The 16,916-nt window shown below is 48.2% G+C and overlaps 1 protein-coding gene across 1 annotated transcript in view; it reads left to right on the top strand.

Annotated features, from left to right (window-relative positions):
- The first annotated feature begins 12,537 nt into the window (after positions 1-12,537).
- Positions 12,538-16,916, top strand: part of LOC103608933 (nucleolar MIF4G domain-containing protein 1-like) — a 23,712-nt gene continuing 19,333 nt past the window's right edge. The window contains exons 1-4 of the mRNA XM_008593322.1: positions 12,538-12,963; positions 13,021-13,464; positions 14,894-15,018; positions 16,621-16,816. Of these exons, the coding sequence (XP_008591544.1) occupies positions 12,538-12,963; positions 13,021-13,464; positions 14,894-15,018; positions 16,621-16,816 (1,191 nt within the window). The remainder of the gene's footprint in view (positions 12,964-13,020; positions 13,465-14,893; positions 15,019-16,620; positions 16,817-16,916) is intronic.

Here is a 16,916-nt window from a genome sequence, read left to right as displayed (position 1 = left end):
GAGCCCACTGTTTGCACACGCCACAATTCTCCACACTGGCTGGGGCTTCCTGGGATTTGCAGGGGCGTTCAATGAATGGACACATTTTCAAAAGCTTGGAATGGTGCCTGGGTCATGGTAAACCCACAGTAAATGTTAGCTATCCTTACTATGATTGACATAGAACAACTAAATTCTATCCAAGTTCGTGACGTGCTAAGTATGGTTAGAACAAGACAATGTGAGGGTACTGCAAAAGTTTGTAGAATAATGTAATTAAAAGATAATACAAATCTTTCCATAAACATTTTGAAGTACCCTTGTGATGGAGTTTGGATGTGTTGTCCCCTCCAAAACTTGTGTGGAAATCTGATCCCCAATGTGGCAGTGTTGGAAACTGATTGAGTCATGGGGACAGATCCGTCATGAATGGATTAATGCTCTCCCTGGGGTGAGGGGGTTAATGAGTGAGTTCTCGCTCTGTTAGTTCCCACGAGAGCTCGTTGCTTAAAAAGACCCTGGCACCTCCCCTCTCTCTCTCTCTGCTTTCTCTCGCCATGTGATCTGCTTGTACCCACCAGCCACCTGCCACTTTCTGCCACGAGTAGAAGCAGCCTAAGGCCCATACCAGATGCAGCTGTCCCAGAATCAGAAGCCAAGTAAACCTCTGTTCCTTATAAAATACCCAGTCTCAGGTATTTCTGTCACAGCAACACAAAACGGACTAATACACCTTGTGTAGTGGATTGAATTATGTCCCCCCAAAACTCATTGAAGCTTGAATTGTGTCCCTCATGATTCATGTATTAGAAACTTAATCCCCACTGTGACTGTTAGGAGAGTGGGAAATCCTATTATGGTCATTGAAAGGTGGGGCCTTGGACAGGTGATTAGATTGCAGGACCCTGTCTAGTGAATGGATTAAAAACAGTGGTCAGGGGTGTGGTTCTGAGGGCTTTAAAAGAAAAGTAGAGTCTCTCTCTCTGCTCTCTCTGCTTCCACCATCTTGCAATGTGAGACCCCTGGGTCACTGTCACCACCAGCAGATGGACTTTGGACTTCTCAGCCTCAGAAACTGTAAGCATTAATTTCATTTTCTTTATAAATCACCCAGTTCCAAGTATTTTGTTATAAGCAACACAAAGGGACTGGTACACCTCGTGTACAAGACTGTGCAAGACTAAATATGGTAGTATAGCAAATAATATTTTTAAAGGACCTGTTAAATTTTTCCAAAGAATTTACAATGTTGCAGTATGAATTATTAAAACAATTAAAATAAGTGCACGGTTTCCGTGTGAACCGTCACATCCCATTAAATGGACCAGTGATTAAACTTTGGGAATTTTCGTAAAAGGTTAAAACATCTCCCATTCAATCAACCAATGAACATGTTTTCTGAAGGCTTTTATCCCAGGCCCTGAGAATTCAAAAGAGCCTGAGGCCATCCTTAGGAGAGAAAAACACGGGCAGAAACAGGCAGGGCCCATCACCCAGGCCCGGGGCCCACGTGGAGCAGGAGCGACAGCCTCGCCAGGCAGAGGGGACGATGCTAAATGGGTGGTGTGTTTGGGGACATAGCACTGGGTGCTCGGGGGCTGCGGGGAAGAGGAAGAGAAATGCGTGACAACAACATCGCCTGCCATGGTTCCTTCCCGCCTGTGCACTCGGAGCACGACTCCTGCCTCCACCGTCCTCAGGGAGTCGCCATCTGCACGACCAACCCGCGTCCTGGGCACAGTGAGGGCATCAGGAACACAGTGAGAATGGGGTATCATCCCCACCCCTGGTTGTTTTGTGCGTGTCTTTCCCAAAACTGTGTGTGCGTAAGAAAGACTCATGCTGAGGAAGGAGGAGGTTGGGTTTGGGTTTGGAAAGTAGAGAAGTCTGGCTACACCGGTCGCCTCTGGGGAGTTGCTTCATCACTGTTACCAGAGTGTTGATTTTGTCTTTGCTTTTGTTTGCTTAGCTACAGTGTTGGGTTGGATTCGTCCACACCTGGAGACAAAGGTGCTAATGCGAGTCGTCTAGTCAAGAGTTGATCCTAGGAAGCCTGAAGTGAGGTGAGAACTGAAAGTGGGAAGGTGAAAGCTCCCACGAGGATGTGGAAGTCGCGTGGCACCACCAGGGGCAGCTGGGACTCAGGCACACGTAGAAGCGTCCTCAGAGCCCGCCCAGCGAAGGGAAGAAGCCGGGGTATTGATCCTCCAGCACCCGGTCACGAGGGGCCTTGGCCACCACGGGGACATTCACTCTCCAGCACCCTGGCTGGCCCTGCTGGCCCTGTCAGACCCAGAGAGAAAGGCGCTTGCTCTGGATGCCACGGACACCTGCTGCATGCAGGAGTCAGAGGAGACTCCGGCAGGAGTGTCTTTGACAGCCCTCCTTTTCAGACTCTTGGTGGTCTGAAAATTACTTTGAACTTCTTATAATAAACTATTTCCATTTAGAAAAAAATAAAATATGCCTGGTTTTTATCATAGTGCCGGGATTTCTGAATGGAGAAGTTAGTGTATGAATTTAGTTTGTGATTTGAGTAATAGCAGAGAGTCGGTGACTTGAGACAGGGACGATAATAAGTAGCATTCTAGTTTTTATCATAGTGCCGGGATTTCTGAATGGAGAAGTTAGTGTATGAATTTAGTTTGTGATTCGAGTAATATCAGAGAGTCGGTGACTTGAGACAGGGACGATAATAAGTAGCATTCTATGCAATTTACAAGAAGGCACTCAGACTCTGCTGGTTTGCTCTTGCCCTGAGTAAGACAACTGCGTAGAAAAAGTTTCAAGCACACGCGAAAGCAGCAGACCCCCTGGTCTGACATTGGCTGGACTGACAGTGAATACAGCGCCCTGGGATAGATCGTCTCTGCAAGAATATTAACGGGAAACGAACTGCTATGAGATTGCTCTGCATGAACAGAAAACTGCCTGACAGTCAAGCCTTGCATAGAAACAACAAAAACGAAGTGACAAAAAGTAATGAGAAATGAAATAGGCATAACTTTTGTCAGAAGGTAAAGTGCCGAATGCCAAAAATGTAGCCACCCTTAAGTCAAGGGAATTTAGGTAATATTTGCGGCAAATGTGGGTAGCATCTCTAGACAATAGGAAAATACGCTGAAAACGGGGCAAGTGCATAGAAAGAGTAATGAAAATTAATGGTGCTTCTGAAACACAGCCAGAATTATACGTAACTTTGCGTTACTCAAATGCATGAGAACTGGCCAGCCCGGCCTGCACCGGGGAACAAAGGTTTTGCAAGGACTCTAGTAATCAGGGTGAGATTGATAACCATAATGAAAGCCACAGCATTAATAATAAGGGGATCAATGACACAGACAAATATATTTACAGATCATTGACTCAGCTCGAGGCCTGCAAAGGCCCAGATGTATCACTGCTTTCAAATATATTTATAGATGAATGCCCTAACGTGATAAACAGTTGGCTTGTAAACTAAAAACGCTGACAATCACGACTTTCTCCTTCTCTTTACTGTGCAAGCGATGTCAGCACAGGTCCGGTCCGGGGACACCTCCTCGGTCGTCTGATGAAGGGGATGAACCGGGTCGGCGGATGAGCTTACCCTGCAGCTCACTTGTTTTTTCTTTTTCTTTTTTTTGTTTCTGCAGCTCACTTCTAATAAACAACAGACTCAAGACCCTGTGCATGTGCTCAGGTAAGATGTCCAAGCTTCACCAGGAGCATCGCCCACGAAAATGTCCCCCGAGCATGGCAGGATCACATCTCCACAGCTCGCCCCATCCGGGCTCTGTGGGGACATTCAGCTCTTGGTGCAGCCATTCCACAGACAACTGAGATTCCAGAAGGGGGAGACCAAGGACGTGGAGGCCTCCAAAAGCTCACTCCGTCCCCGGCGTGATCTGCCTTGGGTGCTCTAAGGATTACTCACTCATTCATTTGATCATTTGTTCCAAAGCCTGATGCCCACTGAGGGCCAGGCATCAAACGAGGCCCCGGGGGAGGCAGTGTGAGCCGCAGTGAGTGCCAATGACAGGGCCTGAGCTCTTCCCTCGGTGGCATCAAAGCCTAGCGTGGAGACAGCGGTGAGCACAGAGAAGGTGGCACAGTCAGGTCACCCTAGAAGAACCAGGAGTACCCCAGGTGCATCAGGGCATCCGCACGGGAGCACAGGGAGGGGCAGGAAAACTACCCGTGAGCAAAGAAGGGGCCGGCCAGGGAGCCCAGGGGAGAGCCCGAGGGCACGTGGGAAGTCAGGGAGGCGCACGAGGTCATGTTGGGGGGTTGTCCCGACAGTGGAGGGCCCTGCACTCCAGCGGGGTCATAGTGCTTCTGCCGGCTGCACGCAGGGAACTGCTCACAGATGTGAAGCGGTGATGACAGGGAAAGACGGACCTACAGAGCCCCATGGAGGACTGCCGGCGGGCCATTAGGGGACTGTCCTTACCCAGGCCAGCCTCGGAGGGGAAGGAGACTCGGCAGCACCCGGGTGGACCGAATGCTCTCGGTCAGGGCTCAGGGTGGTGTGGGCGCACTCGGGAAGAGCTGGGGGGCCGCAGGTTCCAGCCTGGTGGGCTGGGTGGTGGGGGGTCTGCTGACCACGACACTCCAGACTGTTCGGCATAGGAAGGGTGTGGGGATAGGCTCTCACTCCCTCCCTGGCAGTGCAAACTGGCACCGCTCTGGGGCTGGAAATTTGGCATTACCTGTTAAGTTTAAAAGCAGTATTTATATGCTTTCCCTAAGAAGTTTCCAGGATGAAACCCTTGTGAAACGTGCACAACCCTGCAAAGGGACACACACGCAGAGACACGTGGACTATAGCATTCTTAATACTGCAAAAAATGTATGTGCTTTTAAGAGGAAACCGTCAAGTACTCACCATTAGCAAGTTAGTTACATAAATTATGCCCATAAAGCCATTGAAAAGAGCCAGGGATCCAGAATCAGCACCTCTGAGACTCTAACGCCCTGGAAACCACTGGAAACCGTCCTGGCAGGTTGTTGGGGTGCAGGCTCTGCCTCTGCGTGCCTGGGGCGGGGCCTGAGGGGCTGGTTTCCCACCAGCGTCCAGGTGATACCAGTGCTACTGCTCTGGGGTCCAATCAGCCGGGACCCAGATGACTAAGAGTAAACAGGAAAAAGCAAAAGAATGTATCTTATTTTGGTAAAAAAAAAAAAAAAAACCTATGCATAATGCAACTTAATGTATACATTAAACATCCAGAAGGATATGTATTTCTAGAAGAAGAAGCTTGTGGAGGATTTCCCTTTTCCACATTATATTTATCACTATAACATTTCATTTTTTATGGGGAGCATGAATTATTTTTGTAATCAGAAAAAAATACAATATTTTAATGTAATCAATCAATAAATTGATGCAGTGAAACAAAAAAAAGCTTGTGAACCTGAGTTAAAAGTCACACCATAAATTGCGTATCATATTACTCTTAACAGATCACTTGTGCTATGATTTTTAAGGAGCTGTCCAAGGCAGGGGCCCCACCGGCAATTGTTGCCCAGCCTGCGGGTGGGCACCTGTCTGATGCCGCAGCCTCTGTCCGCCCACATCGACTCTGAGCTGCCTCGATTAGTCCTGCAGGCAGCAGGGCGGTCTTTCCAAAACGCACGTCAATCTCTGTCACCCTGACACCTCACCCACTCTTCCACCCAGAACCCTTCAGTGACTCAGGGAGTCACTGACATTCATTGAGCAGCTACTCTGGGCCAGACCCAGTTTTAAGCACTTTGCATGAGTGAATGAATTTAATTCATTTGGTTCCTGTCAAAATGTGATAGTAACAGGGGGCAAGGGTTACAGGCTCCCTCTCCCCAATTAGGACTAGAGAAGTTTAAGTGAGAGAGGGGCATGGAGCCCCAGGGGTGACAGGCGCGAGACCCCTGGAGAGGCCGAGGGCTTGCACTGGTGTATGGGGGAAGGGCTTGCTGAGGAAGCCGCAGGCGCTGGAGGTGAGGGCAGGTGGGGGAGCAGCTTTCTCCCTTGTCTACCTACTCCCCTCGTGTGGCCTTGACAGCCGCCCCTGCTACAACCCCTGCGGAGGTCAGCCACGGCCTGGTGGCCAAGGGAGGGGTGGACAGGGGCCAGGAAGGCAGCGGCAGAGCTCGGGCAGGCCTGCTCCCAGGACTGGGGGCTGCACCCCTCTTTCCAGAGCTGGGGGTTGCAGCTGTAGGCCCCGCAGTCCCAGGGGTGCACCTCTCCAGGAGCTGACAGACAAAACCCTCACTGGGAGAGTGGCCCGGGGAGCGAGTGGTAAACTGTGCAGACGGTGAATCAAAATCAAAATGTTTGCGTTGAGAAGATGCAGGGTTGAAGGTGTTTGGAGACCAAAGACGAGAAGACACCAGCCTAATTCTGACCCCTATTCCCCAATGTCCATGAGAATTCCTCACCCTCAGGCTGTCAGACAATCCTCCCCCAACAGGGGCCCCCCATCCTCCTCCCCCTCCCCCAACAAGGGCCCCCATCCTCCTCCCCCAACACAGGGACCCACCATCCTCCTCCCCATCCCCCAACATGGGGACGCCCATCCTCCTCCCCCAACACGGGGACCCCCATCCTCTTCCCCATCCCCCAACACAGGGATCCCCCATCCTCCTCCTCCTCCCCCAACACAAGGACCCCCATCCTCCTCCAAGACAGGAAGTCCTGCACCCTCGGGAATCCCACGGTGCTTTGGGTTCCTCTTCAAGGACGCACCCTCCTGTTTCTCAGCAGCACTCACAGGACACTGGGGCGACATCGAGGTCTGTCTTCTCATCTCACGTTCCCTGAACCTACCCAAATGGTGATTGAAATATAACAATAATAATAACATATCAACAACAATAGCTGACATTTATTGAACGTGTATTTGAAATGGACCAGGCCGTGTTCTAGGTCCTCTTTGTGTGTTAACTATTTAATCCTCATCTCAACCCTATGGGGTCAGCACTATCATCACCCCCATTTTACAGACGAGAAACTGAGACACAGAGAAGCTAAGTGAGCTGCCCGGGGTTGGAGGGCTCATACGTGGCCAAGCCTGGATTTCGTGGGGACAGAGTGTTATACAGCTCGTGAGAGCAGCTGGGGAAGTGAGTCCCCGATGTTAACATCGGCCTCTCGAGGGAGGGGTTGTAACCCATCCCTCTCTTGTGCCCCCAGCACCTGGCATGGTGGATTGAGAAGTTAGTTAAAAATCCCCCAAAATAGCTTTATGGTATGTTAAAAGCAGACAAAATGTGTCACATCTGGAGCTAACCACAGAATGAAGACTGAAAAAAACCAATACCAAAATCCTCAATGGCTCTTTCTGAGTGCTGGGATTATGAGTAATTTTTAGATAGTAACTTTTGTTCAATATTTTCCTAATACTCGACAATACTAATTTAGTAATAAAAAGGTTTTGAATGTTTAAAATATTAGGACCTTTTAATATAAATATTTAAAAGCTTTAAAATATTAATCACAAATACATGTAAATATAAAATAATGTATATTTCATAAACAGAAACATGTATAAATATCTTATAGAAAATATAAGTTACCAAAACTGATCCAGAGGAGAATAAAAGCATAAATAGAGCAATTACCATAAAAGTAATAGAGAAAGTTGTCAAAAAGCTAACTTGCAAAAAAGACCTGGAGCCCATGAATTTAAAGGGGAATTGTACCAGGTCTTAAAGGAACAGGTGACTCCAATAACATCTCAATTTTTCCAAAGTATAAAAAAGAAAGTCTTCCAAATTATTTTTATGAAGCTCACATTGATAAAACTAGATAGAGATATGATGAAAGAAGAAAATTATAGGCAAATCCCATTTGTGAATATAATGCATAAATTTTAAGCAGAATATTGGCAAACAGAACTCAGCAGCACATCAAAAGTATAATCCACCATGACTAAGTGATGCTTATTCCAGGACTGTATTGATGTTCTAAATTTGGAAAATCTTATAATGCAATTGAACATATTAGTAGATCAAAAGTTAAAATATGGCCATCTGAGAAATCAAAAAATATTAATTATTTAGTTTAATAAAATTTAATATCCATTTTTAGTACAAACCAACCAACAAATAAAAACACTTAACAGGAAGAGGTAGATGATTTCTCCACATGGCACTCAGGCATATATATCCCAGCATCATGCCTAATAGGAGAATCCCAAAAGCTTTTCCATTAAACTTTAGAATAAGCCATGGCAGAAGCTTCTGGTTACCTCCCAGTAAACATTTGTTCCTTTAGGAAAAGAACTCTGACTTAATTCTAAAATTTACTTTTTTGAAAAAGCAAGAATAGAGAGTACACTTATGAAAATAACGAGTAACAAGGGATTACATGACTGGCCTGATATTAAACCATGTTATGGAGCCATAGTAACTAAATCAGTATGGTACTGAAGTGTGCATACATAGGACAATAGGAGAAAAAAAAGAGAAAGGCCAAAGATAAAGAACTTTGGTATATTATCAACATGGTGTTTCAAATTGGTGGAGAAAAGATGGACTTTTCAATAAGTTGTATTGGCACTGAGTAGCTTTCTGGAAAAGAAAATCAGATGATCCTACCTTATCCTAGACATCAAAATAAAAGACAGAAATGTCAAAGATTAAATATTTTAAAAATGAAACCATAAAAGCACAAGAAGAAAACAGAGGATGTCGGTTCTCCCACTGCCGGAGACCGACAAAGCCGGGCTGGAAGAGACCCCGGACCAGCCGGCGGCAACCTCTTATGGGGCTGAGCGGGATGATGAGTGTCGCAGGCCCGATCCCCTCTGCGCTTCGGCCCCGGGGACAAAGAAAGAACACCGAGCCAGGAGAGCGGTCAAAGCCGGAACTCTGTTTATTACAGCAGACAGGGATTTTTATAAGGTACTAGGGGCGGGGGAGCCCTTATCCAATAGGGAGTTGACACACTGCTATCCGGGGGGAGGGGTGAGGACAGGGCAAGCGGGAAAAACGTGCAAAGTCACTGTACCCCGGAAGAGAAGGCAGCTGGCGACGTGTACATTAGCGCTTATGAAATGGCGGCGGCAAACTTATGCCTTTAAAATGGCTACTGTTGAAAGACAGGATTTACACATGGACAGGCACCTTATGGTGGAAATGCACCGAAATGTGGCCCAACAAGAGGAGACTTTAAAATAAATCTTTGAGTGGGAAGGTCTTTCAAAGTATAACACAAAACCTAGAAATCACTTTTAAAAAGATTGATAATTTTGACTATGTGAAAATTTTTTTGAAAAATTCTCCAGGGCTGGGCCGGCCCGGTGGCGCACTGGATAGTGCACCGCTTGGGAAGCGCGGCGGCGCTCCCGCCCGAGGGTTCGGATCCCACATACAGACCAGTTCCCACTCACTGGCTGAGCGAGGTGCAGGAGCAACACCGAGGGTTGCAATCCCGTTGCCGGTCCCTGGTCCGGTACAGGCGTGACACTGAGGGTTGCGGTCCGTTGCCGGACACGGAAAAAAAGACAAAAGACAAAAAAAAAAAAAATTCTCCAGGGCAAAAAAATTTTTTAAAACACACTAAGGTCAACTAGAGAAAAAATCATATTTTCAACACGTTGTGTACAAGAGCTAATTCTCTTAATACATAAAGAACTTCCATATGAAAAAGACTACAATGAACTATAGAAAAATTGGCAAAGGATATGAACCAAAATTTTGCAGAAAGGAAATAGAAAGGTCTCACAAGCACATTAAAAGATCACTAACTCCACTTTTATTAAGAAACACGCAAATTAAAATTTAATGAGATTATTTTCTCTTCCATCAAATTGGCAAAGATAATTTTCATAGCTTTCATTCACTGACACAACCTCTGAAGGGAGAGGGCTTCAGCAATATCTGTCAAATTTACAAATGCATACCCTTACATTCAGAAGTCACACTCCTAGGGATGTATCCCTCAGACTATACTCTCACATAAGTACAACGCTGTCTACTCAAAGACATTCAATGGAGCACCATTTTAATATGAACATATTGGAAACAATAACTATCACTAAGGGGCTGCTTAACTCAATGGCGTATGGTATCTCCATGGTTGAAATACTTTGCAGCCAATGAAAAGTAACAAAGCACTTGTTCATTCATGATCTATTTACTGAGTGCCCATTATGTGTCGGGCTCTGCTCTACCCCTGCAGACAAATCTGCAGGACAAGAAGTCCAGCAAGGTGAAGCATGCATTGCACTGTGAGGAGACAGCGACACAAGAAGTGGAGTAAGATGGTAAGAGCCACAGAAAATAATAGAGAGAGGATCAGGTGTTGGTGTGATTTTAAATGGGGTAGCTGGATAGCCTCCCTAAGATGACATTTGAGCAAGACTGGGATCATAAACAACCAGGAGCCCATGCCTGCACGCGCTGGAGCAGAAGGGCAGACAGGGTCAGAAAGATGAAGAGGTCCAGGCAGACTGAGCGGGCAGCACCTGGGTGCCTGAGAGGGCACTGACTGGCAGCAGAGGTTTGGAGGCACTGGTGCAATGTGATACTATTTCCATATTTTAAAAGCATCACTGTGGCTGCTATGTTGAGAAGAGGCTGAAGGGGGACAGGTGGAAGAAGAGACCACACAGAGGCCTGGGGGATGACGTGGGGGGGAAGGCACATGGGTAGCTCTCTATGTCTGTGTAGGATGATCACCAAGATACACTGTTAAATGAAAACAGCAAGACATAGAGCAGTGTTTAGTCACATGAGACACATGCACACACACACACATTTATACTTCATTGTGTATAGAATTTATTTGGAAGATCACCTGAGAACATAATATTGCTGCTTCCTGGAAAGAGAACTGGGTGGCTAGTGGACAGGGACAGGAGGGAGATTGACTATTTATCTTTTTGCACCTTTTGAATTTTTTTTTTTTTGTCTTTTTGTCTTTTTCCATGTCCGGCAACGGATCGCAACCCTCAGTGTTGCCCCCTTACCGGACCGGGGACCGGCAACGGGATTGCAACCCTCGGTGTTGCTCCCGCGCCTCACTCAGCCAGTGAGCAGGAACCGGTCTGTATGTGGGATCCGAACCCTTGGGCGGGAGCGCCGCTGCGCTTCCCAAGTGGCGCACTTATCCAGTGCGCCACCGGGCCGGCCCCCACCTTTTGAATTTTATAGTCCGTGTATAGAGTACATTGCCTACCCAAAATTAAATTAAATAATTTATTTTTAAAAGTACCTTCAATACTTGAGAGAGGAAAATACTTGCACGTATGAGAGACAAGGGATTATTCCAAATTTTTATTTGTAAAGCATTCAAAATCTATAAGGAAAACAAGCAAAGGCCATAAACACAGGAGGAAATACACACGGCCCATGAATATACGAAAAGACACTCATTCTCAAGAGGAATTAAATAACGGAATTCCATTTTGAGCTGACAACTGGCAAAAAACAAAACATTTAAAAAATAACAAGGATTGAAACTGGAGAAATGAAGGTACTCAGAATGTTTGCAGGAGGAGAAATGGACACTGGGAGCTGCACAGCAGGAAACAGCACCTAGCCAAGCTGAGAACCGCAGCCAGCAACCACTCTTCCCAAATGAACTCTTCTAGACAAGGATGCTCTTTGAAGCAAAGTTTGTTACTAGAAAAACTGGAAACATTAAATGTCTGTTGTATTACTTTCCCAGTACAAATTACCTAGTAACAAAGTACCACAGCCTGGATGGCTTAAAACAACAGAAATGTATCATCTCAGTTCTGGAGACCAGAAATCTGAAATCAAGGTGTCTGCAGGTCTGATTCCTTCTGTCCCATGCCTCTTCCTAGCTTTTGGTGTCTCTGCCACACCTGGGGTTCCCTGGCATGTTGATGCATTGCTCCCATCTCTGCCTCCATCTTCACAGGAACATCGCCCTGTGTGTCTGTGTCCAAATTTCCCTCTTCTTGTGAGAGCACCAGTTATTGGATTTAGGGACAACCTAGTCCAATATGACCTCTTCTTAACTTGACTTCATTTGCAAAGACCCTATTTCCCAGTAAGGTCACATTCACAGGTTCCAGGTGGACATCAATTTGGGGAGGCACTAACTCATCCAGAACACCCATCCATGGCTAAATAAAGCATCCCATGAAATACTGCGCAGAGCTCTAATGAAGAGGTGAGTCATGTGGTACATTGCAGAAGGCCTGGGGTGAGTGATAAAAGCAAGTTGCAGAATAGGAAGCCAGCATGCTGTTTTTCCTGTTCAACGCACCCAGAAGACAACAGTACATATTTTTCCTGTGGGTACACCTGCATGCAAGTGCAAACATCTCTCTGACAAGATTCACGCTGCACCGATAACTGTGGTTACTTCGGGGGCAGGTCGTTAAGAGGCCTCTCTACCATAATCTGTAAGAATTTCATTTTTCACACTAGAGTGTATACGCGTACTCATTACCATGTTAAATTTTGCCAAGTGTTTTACAAAGCAGGCACTATCTGCTATCGGTGCCCTAGCGGCCTCCCTCCAGCAGGGGGCGCGGCCTGCCCGCCTCTCCCCGCGCAGCCGCCGCTCTCGCCCAGAAGTCCCGCCCCGACAGGAAGTCGTGCGTCGACGCGTCCCGGAAGATGGCGGCGCCCAGGAGCGCGGGAGCGGCTGTCCCGGGCCGCTGCCGAGGGCGCGTAGCTCGCATGAAGCTCAGAGGCGGGCAGGGACCGCGCCGCGGTCCTGGGGGCGGCGGGGAGGGGTCCCTGAAGCGACTGAAGCTAGCGGTGGAGGAGTTCGTGCAGGCGACCTCCGAGGAAAAAGCCCCCGGGGGCTGCGAGGGGCGCGGCGGTCCGGTGGGCTTCCGCCCCGGCGGGAGGAAAAGCCGCAAGGAGCTGCGGAAGGAGAAGCGACACCTGAAGAAGGCGCGCCGCCTGCAGAGGACGGGCGGCCACGGCGGAGCTGGCTCGGACGAGGAGAGGGACAGCGCCCGCCGGGACCCTCCGCCTCCCGAAGAGCCGCGGCCGACCACGGCCCCCCCGGCCCAGGTCACGGGCCCTTCGGCCCAGGTCAAGGCCCCCCCGGCCCAGGTCACGGGCCCCCCGGCCAAGGCCTCCCCGGGGAAGACCAGACCCGCCGCTGCCGCCAGCGCCGCCGCCCGCAAACGTGCGCTCCTAGCGGCCAACGAGGAGGAGGACCGAGAGATCCGGAGGCTGGAGCGCGGCCTCGGCCTGCACAGGCGCTACGGGAAGGGCGACGGCCACCGCCTGCCGCTCAGCTTTGCGCGCGACGGGCTGGACTACGTCCTGCGGGCCCTGGACAGGGGGCGAGGGAGCGGCGTGTACGAGAGCAGCGGCGGGGAGGAGGACGAGGAGCAGGCCGGACGGACTCCCCCCGAGAGCGCCTCCGAGAGCGACTCCGAGGACCGGAGCGAGGACGAGGAGGATGGGGGTGAAGGGCAGCAGGCGGGCGCAGACAGAGGCGGAGCGCAGGAGAAGAGGCGGGACAAGAGAGTGCGCTTTGCGGAAGAGAAGCGCGGAGACGCGGAGGGAGGTGACGCGGCGGCCCAGGTAGGGGCCCCGCCTCGGGGCAGCGCGCCCACGCCCGAGCACTGCGGGCGCTGCTTGTGGGTGGGTCGGGCTGGTCACGTTGTTCTGTCTTGTGTCCAACTTTCCATAATAGAAAGGGAGCGGAACACACGTCTAGGAGACCTCTTACCGCAGGGGCTTAGCGGCGCTCCGCCGGCTGTTCTCGGAGCACACCTTCGTTCTCAGAGGGCAGTCCCAGGTCTCCAGACCTGACTTCCGACGCCACCGTCCCTTTGTCGGGGCCTCTTTCGTGTGGGCGGCACGTCACAGCTGCAGCACCCCGACTCGCCGCCGCCCTCGCCCTGCTTCCTTTGCCGCCCAACTGCTGCTAGAGCGCGTTTCCCGCAGTGCAAGGCTAGTTCACAGCAGTCTCCAGAGTGAAGATGCAGTCAGGCCTTCGCGGGCTGACCCTCAGCCCATTTCGTCTGGGCGCCCCTGTCACGCAGCTTGAGAGCAGCCGGAGGTGGAACTGCTTGTGTTTCAGCATGCTGCCTCTAAATATATTATCCCTTCTGCCTGCGAGGCCTTTCCTCGTTTTCTCACTGTTTATTAAACACCAAGCATCTCTGGGAATCTTTTTCCCGTCTCAAGCACGTGAAACTTCATTTCTGTTCTTGATGCCTTAGCACCTGGCACCTGTGGGCAATCTCTAAATGCTGCCAGTTCCTCTCTTAGGATGTTATTTTCTCACTGTTCCTGAGTTTTCTTTCACAACCTATTGAGGTATAGTTGACACACAATCTGAAGTAACATGTCTCAGTGGCAGCTTCTGTGCATGTAAATATGCCTTCTCCAACTGAGTTAAAACTCTTAACAGTAAGGATCATGCCTTACAAATGTTTGTCTCCTTAAAGTCTGTCACTTAGGTGCCCAGGATCCATGATGATGTTTACACACACACACACCCACACACACACCCAGTTGATAATCTCGGAAATAGTGAGCAGTGGATTGATTTTGATTTTATCATATAGATTTAGATATTGTTTTGAACAAGTATGAAATGATTTTTTAGGACACTTTCCCTGCAGAACTGGTGGTACAGTTAATTTCGGTGGTTGTATACTGCCAAGCCTGCAGTAAATTAAGCTTGCAAAGCGTATGTAGGGCTCTGTTGAGTAGATTCCAGAGGTGCGCAACCAGGCCTGAAGAGCTGCAAAGAGAAACACAAGGTGATGACATGCATTCGTGTAGACATGGATGATGCCGTCCATCCAGAGCCTGGGGAGTGGAATGTTATCATGCTTATCTAGGACTGTCCTGGGCACTCCGTAAATAACTGGTGTTTATTAAACAGCAGTGGTCAGTGGTCATAACTTCTGCCAGTTTGGGGGAATTTAATATTTAAATTTCACATAACAAAAAACAGGATTCGTTCAATGTAAATTTTTTGTAATTCTCTCATTTCAAGCTGCATCTCTGTGAAAGTGATAAGTACATTCACCCTCATGTGAGGCAAGCTGAGGAGACGGTGGATGTCCAGAAAAAGGAAGAATTGGAAAGGCTAAGGAAACATGTGAAGGGTCTAATTAACAGGTAACCTTGGAAAATTGTTACATTGTATCACTTTAATAGGTTGTCTGTTTTCTAAAAATATAGAAACTATTCTAGGATTAAAATATAAGTGATGGGGCAGGGACTACAGCTGTTGATAAGATCCTTCTATTCCTGTTTTGATGCAGCCAGACCCGTACCTTGCAAAGGAGAGGATGCCCACCCCTTTGATACTTTGGATCCCTTCAGTGTTTGAAAGCAGCCCACCTGCTCTCATTGTTACTCTGAGAAGCACAAAGGAATGGGGCCGAGGTTCTGTGTCAGGCTCAGGAACAGCAGTAGAAGGACTGTCTGTGGCCTCTCACTGTAGCAACAAGTTTGCCTGGTCAGCAACATAGTCTTTTCTTCCCTCCCCCTTGCTCATTTTTCATGTCTGTGTTTTTTTATTATCCAATTTAAGAATAAAACATTAAAAACACTGATTGTAAATCATATAGGTGGGATTTCATCAGTTATCCCTGCCTTATCAGCTCTCTAGTTTTGAAAAATGAGTTAAAATCTCTCATCTGCCAACATGCCTTCTCTAGTTCTCCTGTTACCTCACCCAGATGCCCCCTTGTGCCCGTATTCCAAGCCCTCTAATCGGACTGCTGTCCTGATTTCTAACACCTCATCTAGTTTTGCTAGGTTTCCAATGTGTATTGCTTTTTGTTGCTTAACTTCTTATTTAGAAATAATTACAGATTCACTGGGAGTCGCAAAGGCTGTACAGGGAGTTCCTGTGTACCCTTCACCCAGTTTCCTCAGAGGTAGCATCTTGCATAGCTAGGGTACAGGTGAGAAGGCAGCAGCGGCAGGAAACTGACATTGGCACACCCCACAGGGCTTGTTAGGGTGTCACTGTTTTTGTGTGTGCTTGTGTAGTACCGTGCAGTTTTACTGTGTGAAAATTCATGTAACAACCACCACAATCACAGTGCAGAATGTTCTGTCCCACAGGGCTCTTTTGTGCTGCCCCTTTATGATCTCACCCACCCCTCTTTCCCCCATATTGCTTTTTATTTCTTTTTTTTTTTTTAACTAAAACCCAGACACTGTTTTCATGGAGTACCTGGGAGTTCTGCCATCACACGCTGTTCTAGTGTTCTGTTCCGCTTTAGCTCAGGTGCACACCGAGTAAACTTCCGTGTACACATATAGTCCCCCCTCTTACCATTCAAACGGAGCCACCTTTTCTCGGTGTTAGCAACTGGGGATTTTTGTGCCACCTATGAAATGGAAAGTTAGCATTTTTCCTAACAACACACTCAAAGATGGTCCCTGCCTCTGAGGATGTTAGATCAGGATACGTGGAGTATTGTCACGTAAGCTTCTGTAGACATAAAGAGCATCCAGCGTATGCTTCACTGTGGCTACATTTCAGCTGTAAAGACAACAATTATGTTATTTCAGGATTCCAAAGTATACATGGTTTTGAACGATACGTGCTGGGTTACTGAGGCAAGACAAGAATTGTTCATGGGTCAAAAGTGTGCATAACGTAAGGTATATTGGTAGCGTTGATGACTTTTTTTTTTTAATTGCACTGAAAAATAATTCCTATTTTGAAGCATTATTGCTCTCTATGTCTACAACTCTCTGCAGGTTGAGTGAACCAAACATGGCGTCCATCAGTGGACAGCTGGAGGAGCTGTACATGACCCACAGCAGGAAGGACATGAATGACACTCTGACCGCTGCCCTGCTGGGCGCCTGTGTTTCTGACACGGCTATGCCCAGCAGGCTGATGATGGAGCATGTTCTCTTAGTCAGCATCCTGCACCACACGGTGGGAATTGAGGTAGGGTGGCACCTTTCCTCCAGGCGTCAGTAGTGCACAAGGGTGGTCACTTTCACGGTAACAGTGTGGTATAGGTCGTTTTCTTGGTTGATTCCTTTTC

Source organism: Galeopterus variegatus, unplaced genomic scaffold, assembly GCF_000696425.1.
Source record: "Galeopterus variegatus unplaced genomic scaffold, G_variegatus-3.0.2 Scaffold8991, whole genome shotgun sequence".
NCBI classification, from domain to species: domain Eukaryota; kingdom Metazoa; phylum Chordata; class Mammalia; order Dermoptera; family Cynocephalidae; genus Galeopterus; species Galeopterus variegatus.
Note: the sequence above shows the minus strand (reverse complement) of the source record. Positions and strands in the feature narration are given on the sequence as shown.